At 43.5% G+C, this 22,547-nt stretch overlaps 1 protein-coding gene across 2 annotated transcripts in view; it reads right to left on the bottom strand.

The window, feature by feature from the left end:
• GSK3B (glycogen synthase kinase 3 beta) overlaps positions 1 to 17,928 on the bottom strand; it is a 157,605-nt gene extending 139,677 nt beyond the window's left edge. For both annotated transcript variants that reach the window (XM_076348543.1, XM_076348552.1), the window contains exon 1: positions 17,713 to 17,928. In XM_076348543.1, coding sequence (XP_076204658.1) covers positions 17,713 to 17,800 — 88 coding nt within the window. In that variant the 5' untranslated portion in view covers positions 17,801 to 17,928. The remainder of the gene's footprint in view (positions 1 to 17,712) is intronic.
• Positions 17,929 to 22,547: the final 4,619 nt, after the last annotated feature.

Raw genomic sequence — 22,547 nt, 5'->3', positions numbered from 1 at the left:
ACTCCACTCATTTCCCTGCCTCCACTGGAGTACACTACCCAGAATCACTTACCATGTTTACAGCTGTATTGTTCAGATGTCCCAGTCATACCGATATCCTTGTGCAAAACCTTGTCCATGCATGTTTCCAAATGACAGGCTTTCAACATATGAGCTCTCCACATTACAGCACGCTATTTCTAAGACACCTGTATTCATGGTCACTGAAGTATTCCTGTACATTATCGTACTCTCATGTTAGTGAAAGTAAGAATTTGTCCCACATTAAAGAGTGTTTAAGAATAGAATATGCAAGATGCACCGAAATAAGAAAAGTGTAAGTTTTACTGCTGTTACTCAGATTTTCTTGAATGACTTTAGACTTCATATTCTCTTCCCACTGGCAGGAGTTTGAAGGGTGGTACAATGAAGTACTTCTCCTTCACTCACAGCCAAGGCAACTGTTCTTCTCCCCTATAACCAAGCAGTGCCTCTGGGTACACCACATGACTTAATTAGCATGCTTAATTAAAAACTTCCCAGCTGGATCCACTGATCTGCACAATTTTAGTCCAAATCTGGAAACTTAGCCCATTTGCATATGCTTCTACCACCATCTCTAAAGAGCTCTGAAAGCCAGTATCAAAAAAGTTCTGAAACATTTAAAAAAAACATACTTAAGACATTAGTAGGATCTCAAACTTCAAATTATCATTGCTTTCTTTTTTAATCCAAAGGTGCATCGCTGCATTCTTTGAATCAGACCCATTTTCAAGTTTGCCATTCCACTTACTCTTTTCCCTCAAAAAAACATTTTTGTATTTGTAAAATGTACTTGCATAAAACTGAAACCCACAAAAAAACCCCTGTGAGTGTAACACCAGCTAAACTCTGGCATTACAAACAATAAACACATTTCCCAGAGATAACTCCATTCAAAAGCTGTGGTTCCGTGCAGTTTCAAGCACAAATACTGACTACAACAAAAGTAAAGGAGCAAGAAAGTGAGATGTGACCATTTAAACCGAAAGAGTCTTTATACATGAAGAGAAGTTACTAATATTTTGACAAATATGGAAGAGAAGGAACAAATAAGTACTCCTCTCCAATTTTTCTTCCCCATTAAAACGTTACTTCAATAATAAGATCTGCATTAACTTACAACTTCAGTTAATGCCCCAACTGTCTTGTACTCATCTAATGCATCCTGAACTCAAAAACAAGCTCAGGGAAGAGCAAGGGGTTTGGGGTGGTTTTTTTTTGGTTGGTTGGTTTTTTTAACCTTGTCTATTTTCAGAAAAGTCAATTCATCTGAATGATTCCAATAAGGCAAAAAAGACTGCTTGGTTAGGCTCCACCTTACTTCTTTCCTAGCAGCCGTTTCTGACGCCAGGTTATTCTGTTGACTTCTTGTCACCATCACAGCACTGAAGCTGAAGAATGTCAACAGAAGCTCCCCAGTCTCTCACAGCTATCAACAGGGAAGAGGAACAAGTTTTCCACAATATCTAAGTTGTACACTCTTCCATCATTCAGATGATGACAGCTGCAGACAAAAAAAAGAACTGTACGCCCTGACACTCTAAGCCATCTAAGAGATGGACTATTTTGTGCATGTCAAAGTCAGAGCAAGCCTTAAGCAAAGCACTGCCTAGAAATGAAGTACAACAGTCTCCAGCAAGAGCCTCTCTTGCAGCTAACAGTCTAATCCTTTCATCAGCCAAAGATTTAAAAGGGAAAGAATAAAAGGCATTCTGGACTATTATTGTACCTTAGGAGGACTTTGACATAAGACTTCAGGGTTATAATTTCTTCTCTCTCATTTGAGCGGATTAGAAGGAAAAAAATTTAATTTGACATCGATCTATTTTTGCATATTTGAAATCACTTGGAATATGGAAGCAAGGCATCAACAGAATTTTACAAAACCAAGTAACAATTTTAAAAGAAGTTATATTAACAGTCGTTCAGGATTCCAGCCTTCCACAGTAACCTCATATGTACACTAAATAAGACTGTAGTTTTGAGGGGCACAGAAAAAAAAAATTGTTTAGTTCTGCTCAAAGTTTCCAAGTGGGAAGCCACGTACCAGTACAGATGATAATTTTTGCTCTAAAGTATCTTTATAGTTTCTCATGGGAGAACTCTAGACTTAACAGTTTCACACATCCCTCTTACTTGTACGTTCAAAAAGCTAGGTATAAGCCAATTAAAACACCTAAAAATTTTAGGGAATTCAGAAGTGACAAAAGGCAACGCTTTGATTTTCAAGGTCCACATCAAATCTTTGACCTTTGAACCAGAGCACTAATAAAGTAAATAGAATATATCTATCTACACTCCATAGATGTACAAGACCAAGAATTTATTTTCTTCCTTGGCTCATATTCTATGCAACATCTGATTGCTACACACAATCTTCAGACACTTGCCCATTTATTAAATAAAAACTAAAGTGACTACTGTGAATAGAGTTATGTATTAAGGGATGAATATTCTTCATGCACTGGCATTATACACCAAAATAATTTACTTATACTGTAAGTTATTTTGGGCACACACCCCCTATCATAAGCTTGGTACTTACACAGCTACTGCAATATGGTCCTGGTCTACGCTTGAAGCTCTGAGAAGTTCTTCACTTGCACTAAATTCTTTTGTGTTGAATTAGGAACCACAGGATCAAAAATTGAAGGAAAGCATTATTTTTCTCAAGACCCACATGAAGCAAGCTCTAGAATTCCGCCCCAGAAAGTCTGTGGTTCTCAACTGCAGTACAGGACTACCAAACTAGAGCAGGCTTTCATTTGAACAGCACTTATGTCAAAAAACAAAATTCAGAGCCGATTTAAACCTCTAACTAAAAATACAGACTCCTCAACCATACTAAGCTTTTCCAAAGACAGTACATTTAACTAAACTCCAAGGCTAAGGAAGTTCTTTCAGGCTAGATATAACGAAGAAATTTTTTACGCTGAGGGTGGTGAAGCACTGGAACAGGTTACCCAGAGAGGTGGTAGATGCCCCATCCCTGAAAACGTTCAAGGTCAGGTTGGACGGGGCTCTGAGCAACCTGATCTAGTTGAAGATGTCCCTGCTCGTTGCCGGGGGGCTTGGACTAGCTGACCTTGAAAGGTCCCTTCCAACCCAGACCATTCTATGATTCTTTCAAACATGCCAAGGCTAGGACAAACCATTGCATATGCTAAATTCCCAGACTGAAGCTAACCTCTAAGATTATCTAGCCTTTAAGTGTGAAACTGGCCACAGCTTTAACAGATCCTCATCTTCACATCCACTAACCGCCAGCAAGCTGCCAGTAGCACAGGGCTACTTCATCCCAAGGGGAGAAGGAACAGGATCAGTGTGCTATAACTGAAATTCATCCCAAGACCATGCAGAAATAACCAGAATGACAGAAAATAAGACCATAAGGGACCACAGGCTGTCTTAATTAAAACCTCTCCAAACTTCTGTATCTAAACTACCTGGCAAACTTCTTCATTTTTATAACAGCCACTGCAGGGAATCTGACAGCCTTCCTAATCTATTCCAGTGCTCCCGTCGTTTTTAAAAGTTGACTCAACTAACTTAAAGCATGTTTGCTGCAGTTTAAGCCCACAACTTATTTCATCTCCAGTTGGAAAGCCAACTATCTTTAATGTATTTAGAAAACGTTATCAAAAGAAATCTCCCTTCAATCTCCTCTAAAAGAAATCATCCAAAGTGCCTTCAGCTTTCCCTTAGAGCACATTTTCTAGATCTCTGTTCATTCCCCTTTGCCTGCAGACTATTCTTCCCCCAGTACAATACCAAAACTAGGTGCTGTGCTTCAACTTCAGCTTATTAGCGTGTTGAGAAGTGAGAAGGCTAACTTCGTGTATTTTACATGACATTGCTGTTAATACACCCAGTAAAAAAGGTGCTGTTTTTGCAACGTCGGTTGATTCATGGCCACTATGCAAACATCTAACTCCAGGTTCTTCCCCACAGATCTCCTGCCTTCCCAGTTATACCCCACCCTATTATCTGCACAGCCAAGTCTTACTGAAGACTAACAGACTACATCTGCCCCTGCTAAATTTCATCCTACTTAGGCACCACTGCTTTGTCAAGATCATTTTGAACACACGCCCTTTAGTGCCTCTGAAGGGAATGCAGTCTGCAAGTCCAGAAAGTTTACTCAGATCAGCTGCAAAAAACTTACTACTACGCTTAAGAAAACTCTGCAGAACCCCCTTGACCCATCCTTCTAGTTTGACCACGAATCCTGACTAACTTCAAAGGAACATTTATTTTATAATGGCTGCAGACCCTTCTTAGACAAACAAAAGCCTGAGTTTCTGCCAAGATATATAAAATAGTTAACAGTGTGAAAGCGAGCACAGACAATATGAAGACATTTCATTTGTAAGAATAGACATATGGGTCAGATCAAGGTGTTGCTTAATCCACTTTCCTGTCTTCGAGAGCAGCCATAAGCAAACACCCAATGAATAACACCACAGCAATTAACAGGAGGTATGCATAAATGCCTTAAATTATATATACACATATGCTATATATTTTAAGAACATTCAGTAGCTTTACCTAACAATAAATTACATCTTTCTTCAGCACTGCATCTTGTTGCCCATGTCCAACATCAGTTTATGGCAACAAAGAGCTCTCAGCTGCATAAAGGCAAAAAAATGAAAATGATGCTGTGACTGAATTACTGGAGGAAAAAATTAACAGTATTCCATAAAAGTATAAAACACATTTGAAGTTTTTAGTGGATGATGTGTTTTTAAACAAGCACTTTCATGCCACACAATTGACTCCATTTACCAGCACGTTCCATGGCTAATCTCCTTTTAAGAGATTTCAGTTACGTGGTCTACATATACTTTTCTTCAAAGAACAGCCACAGGGTAGATCACTTTGTAAGAATCTGAAGAGCACCATATTTTTTAAAAGGGCAGTTTTGAGTAACTTTTAAAGGATTTCAGCTACTTCTCTTTTAGTAGCACAAAGGAATTTTTTTTCTTAATACTACGCCAAGATGAAGCAAAAGTGATTCATAACTGCACCAGCCTACCTTCTTGCATTCTACAGAAGAAAATACACTCTTAAACTTTCAGTAGCAGCACCAACTCTCAAGTCAGATCATCCAACATCCAATATGTCACTACAGTTCAGCTCCATTTTTCACACCATTTGAAGAGTTACACATTACATAGTCTATCTCAGGACATCCAAAGAAGTACATTTTACGAAGAAGAACATTTCATGTATAATTTACAAATCTGGTAGAATGCTAGTATTATTGCATTAGCTCTTTGTATTTTCATTTAAAAATGGGGGAAGGGTACTATGAGGTAGTTGTGTATTTAATGTTTAATTACTTACTTTCCACGCAAGCACAAAAACTAGTAATAAATATGGCAGAGCTGATTCCACACACAGAATAATTCCATACAGTAGGGCTGAAGAAAGCAGTAAGAAACAACAATGGTCAAATAATCACTACCTGACTCGCTGCATGTTTTTTTAATATGAGTGGGCTTCATATCAATACAGACAGAATGAGAAATCAAAGTGAGACAGCACAAGAGATGCCCAGAGCAATTCAAGGGATTTCAACAGACAAATCTCCAGGAGTTCAGTAACATCTGCTCTCTTCAGTGTCAGGTGAAAGCTCATTATTCCTCTTTATCTGCAGACAAATTCCCTGCCCCTTTATTAACCATTTTTCCTGACAAAATCCTGGACATTATCTGAATTTTTAGAAATACTTGCCTTTGTTCTCTATTATACTTAGAAATAACAGGTCTTTCAAATATACTACAGTCATAAAACATTGCATCTGTAGTCTCAAAGCAAAACTATAATACCCTATGTACAGCAGTCTAGAAAGCCTAGTCCTCAGCACCAACACGTTGTTCTCCTTACTGCATAAACGCCATGCATCAGTTCTACAATTTAGTGGACTAACGATATATTTTTTTTATAGCTTCTTCCTCCTATTTCCCAGAAAAATATTTGGCATACTAGCATACCAGACAGAGATGCCACTCCTACTAGCCTTTTTTTTCCCCCCTGCCAGAATTGCTTATTCCATTCACGCAGACTCAAGGCATACCTGCAAAGTACTAGGTGACGGCTGCTCACCCCTACAGATGAATCCATACACCAGCAAAGCCCGGTGCACAACGACTTTGGGACTTTACTGGAAGCACAGCAATACACAAGAATGCTGGGAGAGGTGAAAGCACCACAGTACAGAAGACACCGGGCTGCACAGTAAGTGTGAACAGCCAAAATAAGCAAGTTAAAACCTGCATGTTACCAGTCTTCCCAGATACTCAAAGAAGAATACCATGAGCAGCTTTGGAAGTAAATATAAACTTTTGTACTCATACGTTAAGGCGCAAAATCAACCTACCCAAAATTTAGAACAAGAAAAGGCCACAGGTTTGCTGCATTTATGTGAACGTAGATGCTATATTGGCACAAACCTAGCTTGAAATATCAACAGCATTATCAAATCTCCATACTTTTTCCATATATTAGTCATAACAATGCCACAGTAAGAACGGTTCAATGCAATGCCTGAATCACCTAGTCAAAAAAACGTGACAGAGAAGACTATAATTTCCTTAAAAAAAAAGACAGACGTACATCTACTACAGGTGTAGGGTTGTAATTGGTTTGGGGTTTCTGGTGTTTGGTATTTTTTTGCTTTTGCAATAATATCCTGAAAAAAATCCATGGGTATTGAATCCCAGCGTTCAGTACAGATTGTTATAGGTTCACTAACTAGTGCTGCAAATACTTGCAAAAAACTTTTAAGTGTGTCTCAAGCCTCACCCTGTACCAAAAACTTTTAAACTCATTGAATGAAAGCAAAGTCTTATTTTAAAGTCACATAGTGACTATGTCCTTACTTGAAAACTAACCTCTTACAAGTTTTAAAAATACTCAATTTTATAGCCACATACACACAAAAATCTTCACAATTTATCAAAGTCAGAAATCCCATTTCCTACCTTACCGTACGTTCTTTAACAATTGGCTTGCTGAGAACCTAAACGCAAAAATCTGCAACCAGGAGAGAAGTCTCCCATAGACACAACACTCAAAGGGAAAAAGTCATTTAGAGTTATAGAAGACAGCACATTAGGTTGCAACGCAGCTTCTTTCAGAGCTCCCTTAGCAGCATCAAAATTAAATGTTAATGCTAGTAGGATAGGACATTACCAAGTCACAGAACATATCATACGAAGTCAAATGAGAAACAGGTTCACTATTTCTGACAAAACAATTATTGTTCAAGTATTAAAACATTACTCCCAAGTTTGGTCTACAGAAATGTAGTTAGTCAACCCAGATTTGGCAGAACATTTTAAAGCAGTCTGTAAAGGCTTCAAAGCAGAAGCTCTAAAGCAAAGCCTTCACACATGGTCTAGGTTTAAATTCCAGATCTCAGAAACCTAGATCATCTCCTCCCCTCCATATCATATTTCTGACAATGCATATGTGTGTGTGTCTCTCTACACTCACAAATACACGTAAAAAGTAATAGAGTAAAAGGAGCTGCTAGAGGACAATTTATCAGGAATCCCTTCCTGAATCCAGTTGCTCTTCAAAAAAACCAAAAGAACCCAAAAGACAAAATAAACAAAAAAAACCCCACCCAAAACAATGCCCCCACAATGTCTGAATAAATTAAAAGGCATATGTAGCTACTATACGTTCTAAAGTAACTCTAAAAGAAATTTAGATTTTGTAATTATGCCACCAGGTAAGAATGAAAATTAGGCTTTCACCAGATATTTTGAAATGGGTGAGCAATGTCATTGTCTCAATATGAGTATTTCTGAAGTATCATAATTATGAAAAGTTATGGACATAGCATAAACATCTCTGCACTACTCCATTTTAGAGTTGGCCCACTATAATCAAAACTTACAGTCAATCATGAACTGCTCAAACATTACCAGTGAAAAAATAATCTAGTGTATAAAAAAAAATAAATCCACAGGCTATTGCATAAAGCCAAAGCATTGACTCCACACAGAAAATGTCGTTTGCTGCCTCATGAATATCTATACCTGTCTGCAAAATCCCACAGGCATTTCAAATGTGCCTCCTGGGAAAACAGCCGCCATTCTTTTGCTGTCACAGATCCCAGCAATGCCCTTGTCAGCTTCTGTGGACACTGAAAGCCAGTAACTCCAGCCGAAGAGAAGCTTCAATCCATTGAAGTTAAGCCTATCATGAAACAGAAGAGACTTGCAGATTTGGTAGTATTCATTACCCTACAAAGATCTTCTATTAAGCCAACTATATTTCTAAAACACACTCCGATTGAATGACATTCAGAGAATTTGCTGGTGAACTTTATTACTCAGACATGTAAAGAGTCCAACAAACATAGTCAACTGCCATCCCCGTGTCAATTGCATAATAAAAATCTATGCATAACCCCAAACTAACTCATGCCTCCTGCACTGATCAAGGAAGAGCAAGCTCAAAGTTGAGCTCAATTTAAAAACGCCAGTACCTTCCCTTCTGGGAGTTGCAATCAAAGCTGTCCCTGCCCTCCCACTGATGAATATCATCTGAAGTTCAGGCCCAAAGTTTCTGGAATAGTAAAGTTCTCCCATTCTGCACAAACCTCATGCTTTTGTCTCTAGTACATTCACTAGTTAATCCACTAGAAAACAAAACCAGGCAACAGGAAAAAAAAAACCACCTAGCTTTCCACGGGCCTTTAAAGCCTTTCCCCAAGACTCAAATCAACTCTGCAGTCTGTTGTGGTTACTAAAACACATAATCAGAAATTAACAGTTTTTGTAAACCTATTTCAAAGTCTCTAAAACTGAAATTTGATTAGTAAGGTTTCTCTATTCTCTGAGGAACACAGAAAAAAAATGTTAACTTGCAACTACTACACTGCATTACACTATACATACTTCTGGCTCCCAAGCCAGTACATACAATCATGAGCAAGATTGCAAGATTAGAAGTTAAATGGTCAACAGATACGATCTTCTCAAGGACAACATTATTTTCCGCTTCTTTAGGTTTCAATTGAGCAATTGTATACGTAAAGAAAAACCATTCCAGAAGCCTTACATCTACTCACCTGCAAAAAGTATGCCTTGCCAGAGAGCTTTTATTCTCTCAGCAAGGCACAAAGCATTTTTTCTGATGCTGATACTCAACCTCCCACAAATGTGGGGAAATTCATTTATGGCTATGGACTTCATTCACGGGGATGCAGATCTGTGCCAAATGATTCATGTTTACTTGGCCAACAACCAAATATTCTCTTTATTAGACTGATGAATTTGTGTCCCCTTCCTCCCTCAAGGAAACCCACTCATACAGGTCAATTCATCGTGTTACTTTTTTTTTTTTATATAGATACTTAAAACAAATGAAGCACATGATAGATGCGATACAAATAATAATATAGGTTCTATGTAACTGTTTGCAGCAGGGTGTGAATCAAGAAAACCAAAGAGATTGGCGCTATCAACTGTGACTAAATAGTTTTTCCTCTTTCTACACTGAAAGAAAAATTAAATTCTTCTTTGCAGCAACAGTCACATTTTAGTTTATCTTTCTGCAAAACATATTCTTGGCCTGTCTGAAAATTAAACAATTGCCTACATTCCTGGCAAAAGATACTTCTTTGAACTACAGGGCTTGTAGCCGACAAGAATCATATTCCTACTAAAAAAGTCAAAACAGACCATGTTCTACAGTTGTGGCTGTAAGAAGTCTGCCTTGGTTGGAAAAATTCAGCTGCTGCTTCCCTTCTGGTTATAACTTCAGAGCCAACACCCAACTTCTCTCCTTCTAAGTGCTCTGATCCAAAAGCCTGTGGCAACTTTTGCCGCTACACTCAAACACTTACTTTCATGCGTGCACAACAGCACAGTATTCCTAAGTACCGTACACTCTCTATGGCATTATTATCCAGTGGGATCAATCAGGAACATCTTCCCTTTCTCTTCTGATCAGCAGGTCTCCTATGATCATCTACTGTCAGGCACTTGGACTACTAACAGGTTTCTTCAAATCCACCCAACTGCCTGAAGAGACATGTTGAGCAATGTAAATACATCACAGGAATGTGTAGTGGTATAGTATGTTTAAGAGATGCTTTCCAAACTCAAAATAAAATCAACAGAAGCTACCTAAGCAAAGGAAAAGTACTAGCAGCTATCTCTAAATAATTCAGCTCAACCTCATCATAATACCAGCATAACAGTCATTCACTACTTTCAACATGACTACATTGGTCACTATAACCTACAAAGCAAGAGACACTCAGCCCTATTCAGACCTATTACAAAGTTATGAAACTATTTTTTTTAGCTGTAAGTTCTTACTTATAAGCAAGCTTAAGTGAATTTCCTATGGCAGGCACCAAGGCCCTCTGCAACCCCACAGTGCTATTCCTTCAGCTAAATTGACTCCACTTTACTAACGCAGAAACCCTGCAAATCATCAAGAAACTAATCACGTGGAAGATACTGGGCAACTCACTTTCACCCGGTTAGTATCAACTCACTAGTCAAGTGCATGAGCAGGAAGCACTGATACTGATACTAAGTCAACAGCCCCTCAGCTGATGATGCTAAGCCAGAATATACTTGGTCTGCTGCTATGGAGAAGTGGCAATACTCTTGGCAAGGACTGGTGCCATCCCTTCAGAAGGAGCTGTTGCTATTTGGCTTTTGTTTAAAAAACAAAACCAAAAAACACAAACCTGCAGTGCTTGACATTGACAAGCTATCTTACCACTTTCCTTTCTTCCATTATAAGACAGACTAGGTGAGAACACAAATTGCCTTAAATGCTTAGATCTACTTCCCGTCTGCAAGAGATAGAAGTACAGAATGAACTGCTTTGCTTTATTTCCTTTTCTGAACAACAGGGAAGTCATCTGTGGTGAGAGCACCTAATGAAAAGATTCTTTGATAGCACTGATCATACAAGAAAAATCACTGTCCACTTCTTTTAGAGACACATCAGTATGACTTCTGGGAATCCACATTTTTGACAATTCTCAGAGGGTGATATAGAAATGCTTTCAGTAAGGTCTCCAACATGGATTTCTGTTGAAATCACATCATCTCATCTCTCCTACTGCACAGACAGAACATCACACAGCAGCACTGTTACAGGATATAGGACTGAGTCGAACATGCACTGTCTCATGGACTACAACTGACCCTCTCTCTACGGCATGGTTAACAGTACGGTTAACGGTACCAATGGAGGCAGGAGGGATTCTGAAGATTTGGTGAAAGCAGTTCTTCTACCTATAGTGGTTATCCAAAGCTAGTTTGCAAAAGCTTCAGGTAGAGCTTCATTTTAGGCTTCTGTTTTATGAGATACAGAAACGCTGACCAGGAACACCTCATCTGAGCATGACTATGATGTTGTAGCCATTTCTCAGAGAGGTGTATCTTGCTACCATGTCTCTCACCTTAAGACCAGATTGCTGCAATGCACTCGATATATGGCTACACTGTAAATCAATTCAAAACTGTGAAGTGGCATAGACCATCATGCCTCCAAACTTATGTCTTTCCCAATGGCAGCATGCAGCACTTCAGCAACAATCTCCATCAGATGAGAAGTGCCAAGGGGGTTCCTAGTTTTGCACCTAAAGGAGGGGGTTTGACCTGTACAGCACTCCCTGGGTTTGAGCCTTTATGTCTGAGGGAGTATCTTTTCCTGCCACATTGTAAAAGCTGTAATTAGCATTTATTTTCAACATACATAAATAAAAGCATCTATTTGTGCGGCTTACTGAAGGAAGTGCTGACAAGACAAAATTTTGGATTTTATATGGACTTGGGTCAAAGAAAAATGAGGAGAGCTGTTTTGCGAGGCATTTAAGCTTTCAATAAGCTCCTTTTCATAGCTGCTTGACTTTAAAAGTTTTGTTCATCTTTCAAGGCTGCACTGGGCTGACGCTCATTAAATTCAGAAAGCAGCCAAGTAACTCCACCAGCCATAGAGCTTCTGCAGGAGACAGCCACTTTAGCACTTCCCACACTAACTATGGGTGACTAAAAGTCCTCAGAGTAAAGTTAAATTTTTTTTAACAAAACAAAAGGGAGAGAACTCCAGAAAAATGTTCAAGTCTTAAGTCTATAGAAATTTCTGGAAACTCAAAGGTAACAGACCTTCCAATTTAAAATGAGACTCATCAAATCATTCAAAACAAAAAGACTCCAACAGCTTGAACCAAGAGGCTGCAATTGTTCCCCAATCACCTTGCATACTACTAGCTAATGTGTTCCAATAACTAAGGGGTTTAGCATTAATTCATTTCAGAAAATGCTAGAGCTGGTCACAGCACAAAGCTTTACCTGCAGGCTTTTTGCAGACACAGATACCCTATAGGCTTTCAGAATCTTCTTCACATCACTCATCCATCCAGTTCAAGAAAGAGCACAGGGTGAGGGAACAGCAATAGCCAATATCCCACAGATTCGTATCATTATGGAGACCTGCGATGAGTAAACTGGACACCAATATTGGAAAAATCCTTTATGTTCCATCTAAAATAGCACTTAAAGATCTAATACATCAAAATTAAAGAACTCTTGGGGCAGTAGAGGGAAACCCTTCAGCCTGTGGGGTGGTCTTCAGCAATATATGCCAAAGAACTACTTCTTTTCTTATCCCCCAAGAAAAAGATCAGAGTACATAAACCACCACTGCTTTATGATACCTACAAGGCCCTATCAAGTTAATGGATGAAGTGATACAACAGCTTCCAGAGCCAGGATGCATTCAGGCAAGGAACATACACCATAAGCCATATGGGTTTCCACAGCTGTGTAAATAGGTGAACAAGATGGTTAAAATATTGCTAAGAAATACAAAAGGTGAATCAAGTGATAAAACAATAGGGGATCACCTCCAGGAAGCAGTATAGGGAAGAGGAAACGTGCAGAACAGTGATGGAACGAGAAGAAAAGGTTCAGGATAAACCCCAATATGTCTTACAAGAAGAAAAAAAAAAACCACCAACCAAACCACCAACCCACAGAAGTAAGACGTGGGGGACACAGCAGAATAATTAGTCAAATTATCATTTGACAGGTTCTGTTTGTAGGTCTCACTTTTTTGTTAGTTATTTTTCTAGCCAACTACCCCTAATGACATGAATAGAGAGAAAACAGTTTGGCAGCTAGAATTACGTACAGCAGACAGCCGTTTTATTCCTTTTCAGACTGCAAGGCATGACTTTGGGGCACTATAGCATGAGATACTTTTCACTGTAGTGCACGTGGTCGTTAGCTGACCCCACTAGTGCAATGTTTTTCAAGTTTAGGCATGAGGAAAGCTGTTCACCCAGCAGCAGTCAGAAAGCTGGACAGGGCTAGGATTTGCGACGGCCCGACACATAACGCTCAGCAGGCTTCTGGAAGGGAGTGATCATCTTCTCTCCAGCAAGGAGAGCAGGATAGGCAGCTTCCAGTTTCAGAAACCAATTAGGCAGAAACTGCTATCAAAGCAATAGAGAGGGCCCTACCCTAACTGGGTTGAGAAACAGAAGGTGGCATTATCTCAATCGTTTCGCCAGTTTCAACAGCCCCACTCATTCCTTCTCACTGAAGTTGCCCAGAGTGCTCTTTTCCAAGGCTCTTCCTACACACCTACCTGGACATCACACAGTATTAAATTAAACTGTCACCTAGATGCCACATGCTACCTAAAAAGCACTCACTTTTATGTTCTGGCTTGTGGAGTGGCTAGTAACAGAGCAACAAACTCCCAGACTTTACTCTTTCATGAACCGCTTTTTAAAGAGCCGTTACAATAACGAAAGATGCATCACGCTCAAATGCCAGCAGTAGTACCATGTGAACAGTACACAGCAATATAGGTTTACCAAGCTATTGTGCTTTCTGGAGATTATACAGTACAAAAAACAGTGAATCTAAGAAGAAAAGAAAAACTTCAACAAAAACCAAGTTTGGCACCACTGTAACATTCTTCCAGAGAGTCCAAAATTAATTATTACAAGATTGTCCTTTGATTTTGCAACCAAGAGTATGTGTACAACATCAGAATTAGCTACAGCAAATAAAATTGCCTTCCTCACCCTCCAAGTTAACAAATTCTGCACAACCAATTACAGAGCCATGACACTCGCACATGGAGCAAAAAACTCTTCATGGCAAGCATTAGCCATGACGTTATTTACTGCAGACCAACAAGATAATTGGCTACAGTTACAATAAGTACTGCTGTCTACAAGGATTTGTTGTTACTTGAAACACTTATTTTTCCAGAAGCTCAGGGAAGGGGGGGAAAAAAAAAAAAATCAATTCCACAGTCATTAGATGAAAATTCTCAAACTGCAAACTTCGAGGCTTCTATTTTTATACAGATATTTTTGGTCATGTGTTGCATGACTACCCTTTATATTTCAGGATTATTTTTGTCCCATTTGGGAAACAATGCAAGAACAACGAGGTGAAGAACAAAAGAAAGCTTCAAGCTCATACCTCTTCTCTTATACTATAACTAGCAGGTTGATAGTATCAGCAAGTGGAAAACTGGAAGCTCAGCTCCCTCCTGTTGAGGGACAGGCTCAACACAAGGAGCACACACACTTCTTTTTTTGTGCAGGGAAAGCCTACAAACCCAGCAATACAGACCTGCACAAAGAATAACCTACCTGAGAATTACTTCAATGTAGAAATCCATATGGTGGGGTGGAAAGAATGGTGGAGTGATTTCAAAACCACCAAAATATAAATAAACAAAAAAGAGTCAGATTTCAGAAGGTACTCGATGCTGGTATGGCTTGAAAGAGATACAAGAAGGCCACAGGGTTTCTACTCTTGCAGAGATGTTAAAACCCTTGTAACGTCTATTACAGAGGAATGAGAGCAGCATGCATGAGAAGTCATCTTTCCCAACAGCCAGAGGAGAAGCAGCTGTCGGTAATCTCCCATCCTTTCATTCAAGGCTCAGGCTTTCTTACCAACTTCTGAGAATAAAGTCTCATGAATTAAGTCTAATAAATTACGCACGGAAGAGATGGAAAATCCTTGCTCACTCTTTCTCCCCCATATACCTTGGAGAGAAGAGCAATCACCATATGGTTCCAGTACTGCTCCTCCCAGGTAACACAGGGATCCATGAGCCCTCCTCCACTACCTTATCAATCCTTTCCTCATTGCCTGGATCCATCCTTACTAGATAACTGTTGCAGTGCTCAGCCAGGAGCAGCAATAGCTGCAGAGACACCAGAGCAAGAGTGACTTCATCGTTTAATTTCGCCACTACTCCGGGCTTACAAATAAAAGCAAAAATGTTGACATCAAACAAGTCAGGTTTTGCTCCCTGATGACTCAGAAAAGACCTGCACCAAGGCAGAGGTACTAAAGATGTCCCAGAGACTCAGAAGATAACCAATCCATCAATTTTCACCTACCACACAAGGACTCTTTTGTCCCAGCTTTCACTCAAAAGGGCTCAGAATGTAACTAAGTATCAGTCTGTAAATATATAGCAAAATGAGACAGCCGAGCAAACTCTGTGTTCACCACACAAGTGGTTTTTTTGTTTTGGGTGGGTTTGTTTTTTTTTCCCAAGCACTCAACACTGGTAATAGATAACTTGATACATCATGCCATAAGATGCTACCAAAACTCATGAGAAAAATATAACCCTTTTTGACAGCCAGGAATTTTTCTCTCTTACAAAGCAGAAACAAAAGTTAACTTCCTGGACTATCTTACATGGATGGATTAACTGAAAATATAAACTGCATTTCCCACAGAGTCCTTGTATGTGGTTCTCTTGCTTTGTTCTGACATTTTTTTCCAGACAGCAGAAGGACCAGGAGCACATGACTAGAGCGACTGTGGGGGTTATCACAAGTGCGTGTTCTTTATGCTACGGCCTTTGTTTCTTCCTCAGTGTTATACACTTGGGATTGAATCATATTTGCAAACTTGTTAGTCTGCATCAGTTAGCACCCTCTTCACAGGCAAGCATCTGTCTAGTCTTTGACCTCAAATAAACGGGAAAGGAGCATCAATGACCTTTCAAGAATCAAGCTGTATAGCTTGAATAAGACAAATTTAGTTGCTGAGCATGACAGGTCTAGGTTTCGCTTGGTTTAGACAGCCACCTGCAGAAATACTGATCAAGACCTGCTTCCTATTCCACACGCGCATAAAGTAAATCAATAAATTAAAATGGAGTCACCCACAGTTTTTCTCCATACAGTTCAAGAATCCTCAAAAAACTGCTAATGCTGGACCTGATCAAACATACGCTCTTAATGCTGCTAATATGGGTTAACTGCACCCATGTTTTTTGAAGTGCTGCAGGCACGCTGATCATGCGGATACAAGGTAGACTACAGACCCTGAGCCAAATGCTTTCTTCAAGGTTTCAACCGCAGTGGAAGACATTTCGGTGCAGAAAAACGTCAGAATTTCTGATCTGTCAAAAAGCTCACAATCTTATAGCGCTTTGGCATGAAACGCATAAAATAAAGTGATATATGCACACATGCACACACAGAGCCATGTCAGGTGTGGCTGTACGCAAGTATCAAATAGATCAATTGAATGGTAATGCATATCAAGCATTCCAGGTCCCATAAAGATGCCACCGTGTGTTTCCGTAAGAAAAAGGAAAATATCTCTGAAAACTACACTATTAATATGAATCTGGAAGAACAATTCAGTTGTTAATACAAACATATTCAAATCAGGAATTAAGACATTCCCTATTATAAACATATAGCCAATCTTTAGCGACTCAGAACAAGGCCTTTTTCCATTCGCGCTGTGCATTTGTTCAGATTTAATACATATTTTTAATTCACATAAACCAGCTAATCCCACAAGCTAGAATATGAAGGATGGGCACATATTAAACACCATTTCCAACATGCCTGTGCAGAATAAAGCACGGGCCTCATTCTTAAAAATATTCCTCTGATCAGAAAACTGGAAAAGGCATGCCGAGCTTCAAATAACTACTCCATAGGCTCACATGTCAAAATAACCATTTTCTTATCCCCTCTATTGAGCTTTTTACCAGAGCCTGGAGAATATTAGAGAGACACCTTTTGTAAGCCCCCCTCCCCCTCCCTTTTTTTTTTTTTCTTCTTCTTTTTTTTTTTTTTTTTTTTAAATGGGCTGGACTAAAAGGTGCTCACACCCGATCTACGGGTGCATGGAAAAATCTTCCAAGCTCTCTCCTTCAGAGCCAGGAGTGCTTAAAAACACATAATGAACGTGAATGTCACGGCCATACCTGCGCGCCCGCAATTCGTTTCCTCCTTTCGGGGGGGATATAATAAGGAAATACAGGCTATGGAGCGCCCAATCCGTTTCACAAAGGGGAAAAAAAAGACTTTTTAATTAGCCGGAGAGGCCGCTTACAACGCTGGCAGCGATCAGAGGCTAAGGAAGAGAACAAACCAACCGGCATTTTTTGTCCAACAGGCCCCAAACGAAGCGGCGGCGTGCGCCTATTCAAGGTTAATGGGGGGGGAAGGGGAGAGAAAGGGAGCTGCCTCAGCCGGGGCTGGGGCCGCTCGCTCGCTCGGCCCCCGGCCGGGCTCCCGCCCGCCGCCTCACCGAAGGGAGGGGGGAAAGCCCCAGCAGGGCCAGACAGACAGACAGCCACCCCCCCACCCCCCACCCCCCCCACCGCGCAGGGCGGCAGGATACTCACGGCTAACTTTCATGCTGCCGAAGGCCGAGGGCTGCTGCACCGGCTTGCAGCTCTCCGCGAAGGAGGTGGTCCTGGGCCGCCCGGACATGGTCTCCCGCTCCTGCTCTGCCCCGATCACCTCTCTCTTCCTGCCTTCCCCCTCCGCCTCGCCCCGGCGGCTCGGCGGGCCCGCCTGCCGCTCCCTCGCTCGCTCAGCTGGAGGAAACGGGCGGGACGCGCCACATGAAACGCCGGGCCCCCCCCTTCCCCCCCCCGGGGAAGCCCCCTCCCCTCTCGGTCTCTGTCGCGCTCTTCGCCCGGCTTCTTCTTCCTCCTCCTCACGCCGCCCGTTTCTCACAAAACCATCCTTCCCGGCAGCGCCGGTGGGTCCGAGAGCCGCCTCCGCCCAGTCCGCAGCCCCCCCGGCGTCGCTCCCGCTCCTGCTCCCGGCCGCGAGCGAGGGGGGTTTGCTAGGCCTCGCTGCCCCCACCCTGGGCGCCAGTCACATGGGGCGGAGGCTCACGGCCCGGCTCCTCTGATCCCGTCGCGGGGTTTCTCTTTTTCCTTTTTTTTTCTTCTTTTTCTTCCTCCTCTTTCTTCCCCCTCCCCTCTCTTCTCCTTCCCCCTCGCCTCTGAGGGAGGCGGCAGGGAACGGGACTATTTTTTCCCCGGCGGAGGGATCTCGGGGCTCCCGGATCCGCCGACAGGAGGTGATGCGACCGCTCGCAAGGGGATCCGGCAGGGGCGGTGGGATCCGCGGCGGGCGGAGTAGAGGTGAAGCGGCTCGGGCGGCCTCGCTCGCTCGCTCGCTCGCTAAGGCTTCTCAGTGCGGCGCTGAGGCGGCGGCTCCGGCGCGGCTCCTCATTGCGCCCGCAGGGGCAGCTGGCGGCGGCTCAGGCTGGGGACGCTGCACTGCGGGCGGCGGCCGGCGGCGGCGGCGCAGGCCATGGCGGCGGCGGCGGCTCCCCGGATCCTTCTCAGCCGGCTTCAGAGCGCTGGCGGCGGCGGTTGTTGCTGGCGCTTCCCCGGGCGTCCAAGGCACATGGGACTCGCCCGCCCGGCCGAAGCCTCCCGCCGCTCCCTCCCGGCGCCGGCTGCCTCCCGCCGGGCCCCCCTCCCCGTTCCTGCCGATCAGTCCCTTTGTCCCCGCTGCTGCCTCCGCTGCGTGCCGGGCTCCTGCTGCTACGCTGTGTGCGTGCGCCAAAGCTGCGCAGCCGCCTATGCGCGTCGCCGCCCCACGCTGCGGAACGGCCCTAAGCACCTTCCGTGAATACCCAGCCGAAGAGCCCGACGCACTCGCTAGCCCCCAGCCCGAGGCCGTTACGGAAACACCCGAGCCTCCTCGGGACCAATCCCGAGGTCGTTACGGAAATGCCCGTAACGGGTCGTAACCAATCACGAAGTCACCACGGGCGCAGCCGAGTCTCCCCGAAGCGAAAGGGAGACCCAATCGGAAAACGCTGCCGCCGCCCTAGCAGCGCGGTCGGAGAGCCAATAGGAAGGAACCCTCTTTTCCGGCTATTGCCGGGCCAACCCGAAGAGAGCCGAAGCGTGAGAGCCAATCAGGGGGCGCGCTGCCTCTGTCACACAGCCCTGGGACGGTTTCAAGCCGCAGCCCGAGGCGGAGAACGGGCGCGGGCTGCGATTGGCTTCCCCGGCGGAGCGCTCCGATTGGCTCGCGGCGATGAGGCGTCCCGATGACGCAATCCAGCCCTCCGCCACGGACCAATCCCTAAGCCCGGGGCCGCGGGCAGCGCCCGCTCCCGTTGGGGCACGGCCGCTCACCTTTGTGACCTCACCGGGCGCGCAGGGCGGGGCCGGGCGGGGGGAGAGGAGCGCGCATGCTCCGTGCGGCGCGAAGGGCGGGCCCGAGGGCACAGGGCGGCGGCCGCCGCCCTGTGCCCTCGGGCCCGCCCTTCGCGCCTGAGGGGAGGCAGCCACCGCCCCTCGGGCCCCGGCCGACCTGCGGAGGCGGCTGCGAGGCCTGGTCCCGCCGTGAGGCAAGGTCGCTTGGGCAGCGCAGAGCCGAGGGAGCGGCGCAAGAGAAACCCTGCCCGAATGCCCCAAAATAACGGGTTTTGTGGCTAAAACCGTCGGGGACTAAGTTCCTGTGGGCCTGCCTGCAGTCCCTCGTCAACCGGCCGTTGCTACCGTGCGCAGTGTCATCTGTAGGCCTTTGGTGTGGTTGGTGGGAAAAGGCCGCCGCTGTGGGAAAGGGGTAAGGACGTGGTGAGGTGACTTGTTTAAAAAAATGACGACAGCGGTATGGTGGAAGTCGCAGAGGTGGCACATGAAGTGTGTACATGTGTACACGTGTGTACGCCCTGTACTCGGCCCTGGTGAGGCCGCACCTCGACTACTGTGTTCAGTTTTGGGCCCCTCACTACAAGAAGGACGTTGAGGTGCTGGAGCGTGTCCAGAGAAGGGCAACGAGGCTGGTGAGGGGTCTGGAGAACAAGTCTTATGAGGAGCGGCTGAGGGAACTGGGGTTGTTTAGCCTGGAGAAAAGGAGGCTGAGGGGAGACCTTATCACTCTCTACAACTACCTGAAAGGAGGTTGTAGCGAGGTGGGTGTCGGTCTCTTCTCCCAAGTAACTAGCGATAGGACGAGAGGAAATGGCCTCAAGTTGCGCCAGGGGAGGTTTAGATTGGATGTAAGGAAAAATTTCTTTACGGAAAGAGTGGTGAAACATTGGAACAGGCTGCCCAGGGAAGTGGTTGAGTCCCCGTCCCTGGAGGTATTTCAAAGACGTGTAGATGAGGCACTTAGGGACATGGTTTAGTGGACATGGTGGTGTTGGGTCAACGGTTGGACTCGATGATCTTAGAGGTCTTTTCCAACCTCAATGATTCTATGATGGTAAACTAATTTTGCAGAAACGGAGCCGAGCAAGGAGGAAAGAAGACCAAGACTCTTAGAAAGTTCTCCCAATTCAGCTGTTACCAGCAAGACCTTCTTAGAGGAAACACAGTTTGTATTAGAGCCACTAAAATGGCCCTTGTATCCACATCTCAGTGCCATCGCCCTGGCCAGGGTCCCAGGCGCCGTTCTGGAAGAGCCCGTACTTCTTCAGGGCTCTGAAGCATCCCCAGGGGCGTCAGTTCCCAGCCCTGGCAAAGGAAGCGCTGGAGTACTGCTCCCTGCTGTGACCTCAGTAAAATTACTTGGCAGACCTCAGTAAAAATTGAGCACTGCTTGCTTATGCCATTAAAAAAAAAAAAGTGTTCTTGCCAGAATAGTTTATACCACAAACAAAATAACTTGGACTAGCAGAAGTACTTTTTTGCCAGTGTTGAAGTCTTAACTAAGAGCTGCTGCTTTCTCTTCAAGGCATCAAAATATTGCCAGATTTTTTAACTTTTTTTTTTTCGGTCCTGTTCTGAACAACATTGCTATGTGAGCAAACAGAGACCTGGCCAAAGGCAGCTAAAATTTATCCTTTACAAGAGCTGGTTTCCAAAGCAGAAAACAAGCCCAGTCTCTGAAAATGGTCCTGTTCAGCAGTTTGCTCGCCCCGCGGTGCTTGGTTTGCTGGAAATCTTTTTTCCTGCCTGATACATGATGAATGTTTTACCTACTACAAAGGACCTGGGATTGTTTAAGGTTTGATTCATCATGAGCTACCTGTGCAGCTCTGTACAGCTGGAAACCTGACAGTTGAGAGCGGTGTGCCCTAACAAGGACTAAAAGAGACAGTCTGAAATCACAGTACTGGAGTGGTACTGCAGCCACCCCAAATCACCCTACTGTACTTATCGTTCCAGCCCCCCTCTGAGACACCACTGTATCGAACGTTGCTGAGACACAGTCTCAATAAGCCACCAACCATGAAAATGACATTTTCTCTCCTGTTTTGGTAGAGCTGTTGACCCCATCCACGACTATTTGTCAAAAATTAGGGCTACAGATCGGATTCGTTCTCTAAAGAGCGATCTTACATAAAAAGACAAAGTAAATATGCAACTAGGCAGTGTCCAGCTCTCCTCTACCTGAAATGCACCACCAGACATTCCAGTCATGAGCTTGAAATTATTTTTTTGGCCTTGAGCACCAAAATGCCAACGCAAATCACATTTTCTTATTTTCTGACAAAAGTTCTTTCCAAAGACTAAGTAAACAGGAGAACCGGCTTAAGAGACAGCTGAGCTTTGTTACTTGAAAAAGTTGGTGGTCTGAAAAATAGCAGGTGGGGGCGGGTGAGCTCTTTGCTTTAGCATATGTTGTCACTCGTAATAGTAGTAAATAAAAATCAGACCAATGCATAATATACACTGGCAGTGTCCGTTTGAAAAATGTCCCTTAAAGCTTTATGGCGAGTCTGCAACCTGATAATACAAATGGGAAATCAACTTCATTCACTTACAGAGAACAAGGCTACCTCTGGAAAACGGCTTCTTGCTTGTCCTCCTGTACATGGTATAGCCCTTCCCTAAAATCACCCAGTTTCCTCTTCAGCACCAAAACAATCCATATCAAACCCAAAACTCTCGGTTACTGCTAATCTCGCTTTTCTGAATACCAAACCGATCCATCCACTTGGGGAATGCACGCCACAAAAATCCCAGCTGCTCTATTTCCTATTAGGCAATCCTGCCCACATTTTCAAATAATAATTAACCAACCAACTCTCCAAAGCCTGTCCATTCAATTGGTAGTGCCTTCCCATCTACCAGGAAACCACACAAGCGTGCTTAAAGGAGGATTATTATTTATCTGAAGGGACGGGAAACTATAAAGCGTCTCCAATTTCTACTAGTCTTTTCATAGATTCTTTCTTTAGCTAAGACTACTCTCAGAAAAACCCTAAACAGACGATAAGGGCATCTGTTAAGCTTTCATCCTCAATTTCAAAAAT

Source organism: Aptenodytes patagonicus, chromosome 1, assembly GCF_965638725.1.
Source record: "Aptenodytes patagonicus chromosome 1, bAptPat1.pri.cur, whole genome shotgun sequence".
NCBI lineage: Eukaryota > Metazoa > Chordata > Aves > Sphenisciformes > Spheniscidae > Aptenodytes > Aptenodytes patagonicus.
The sequence above is the reverse complement of the archived record's forward strand: the minus strand, read 5'-3'. Positions and strand labels throughout refer to the sequence as shown.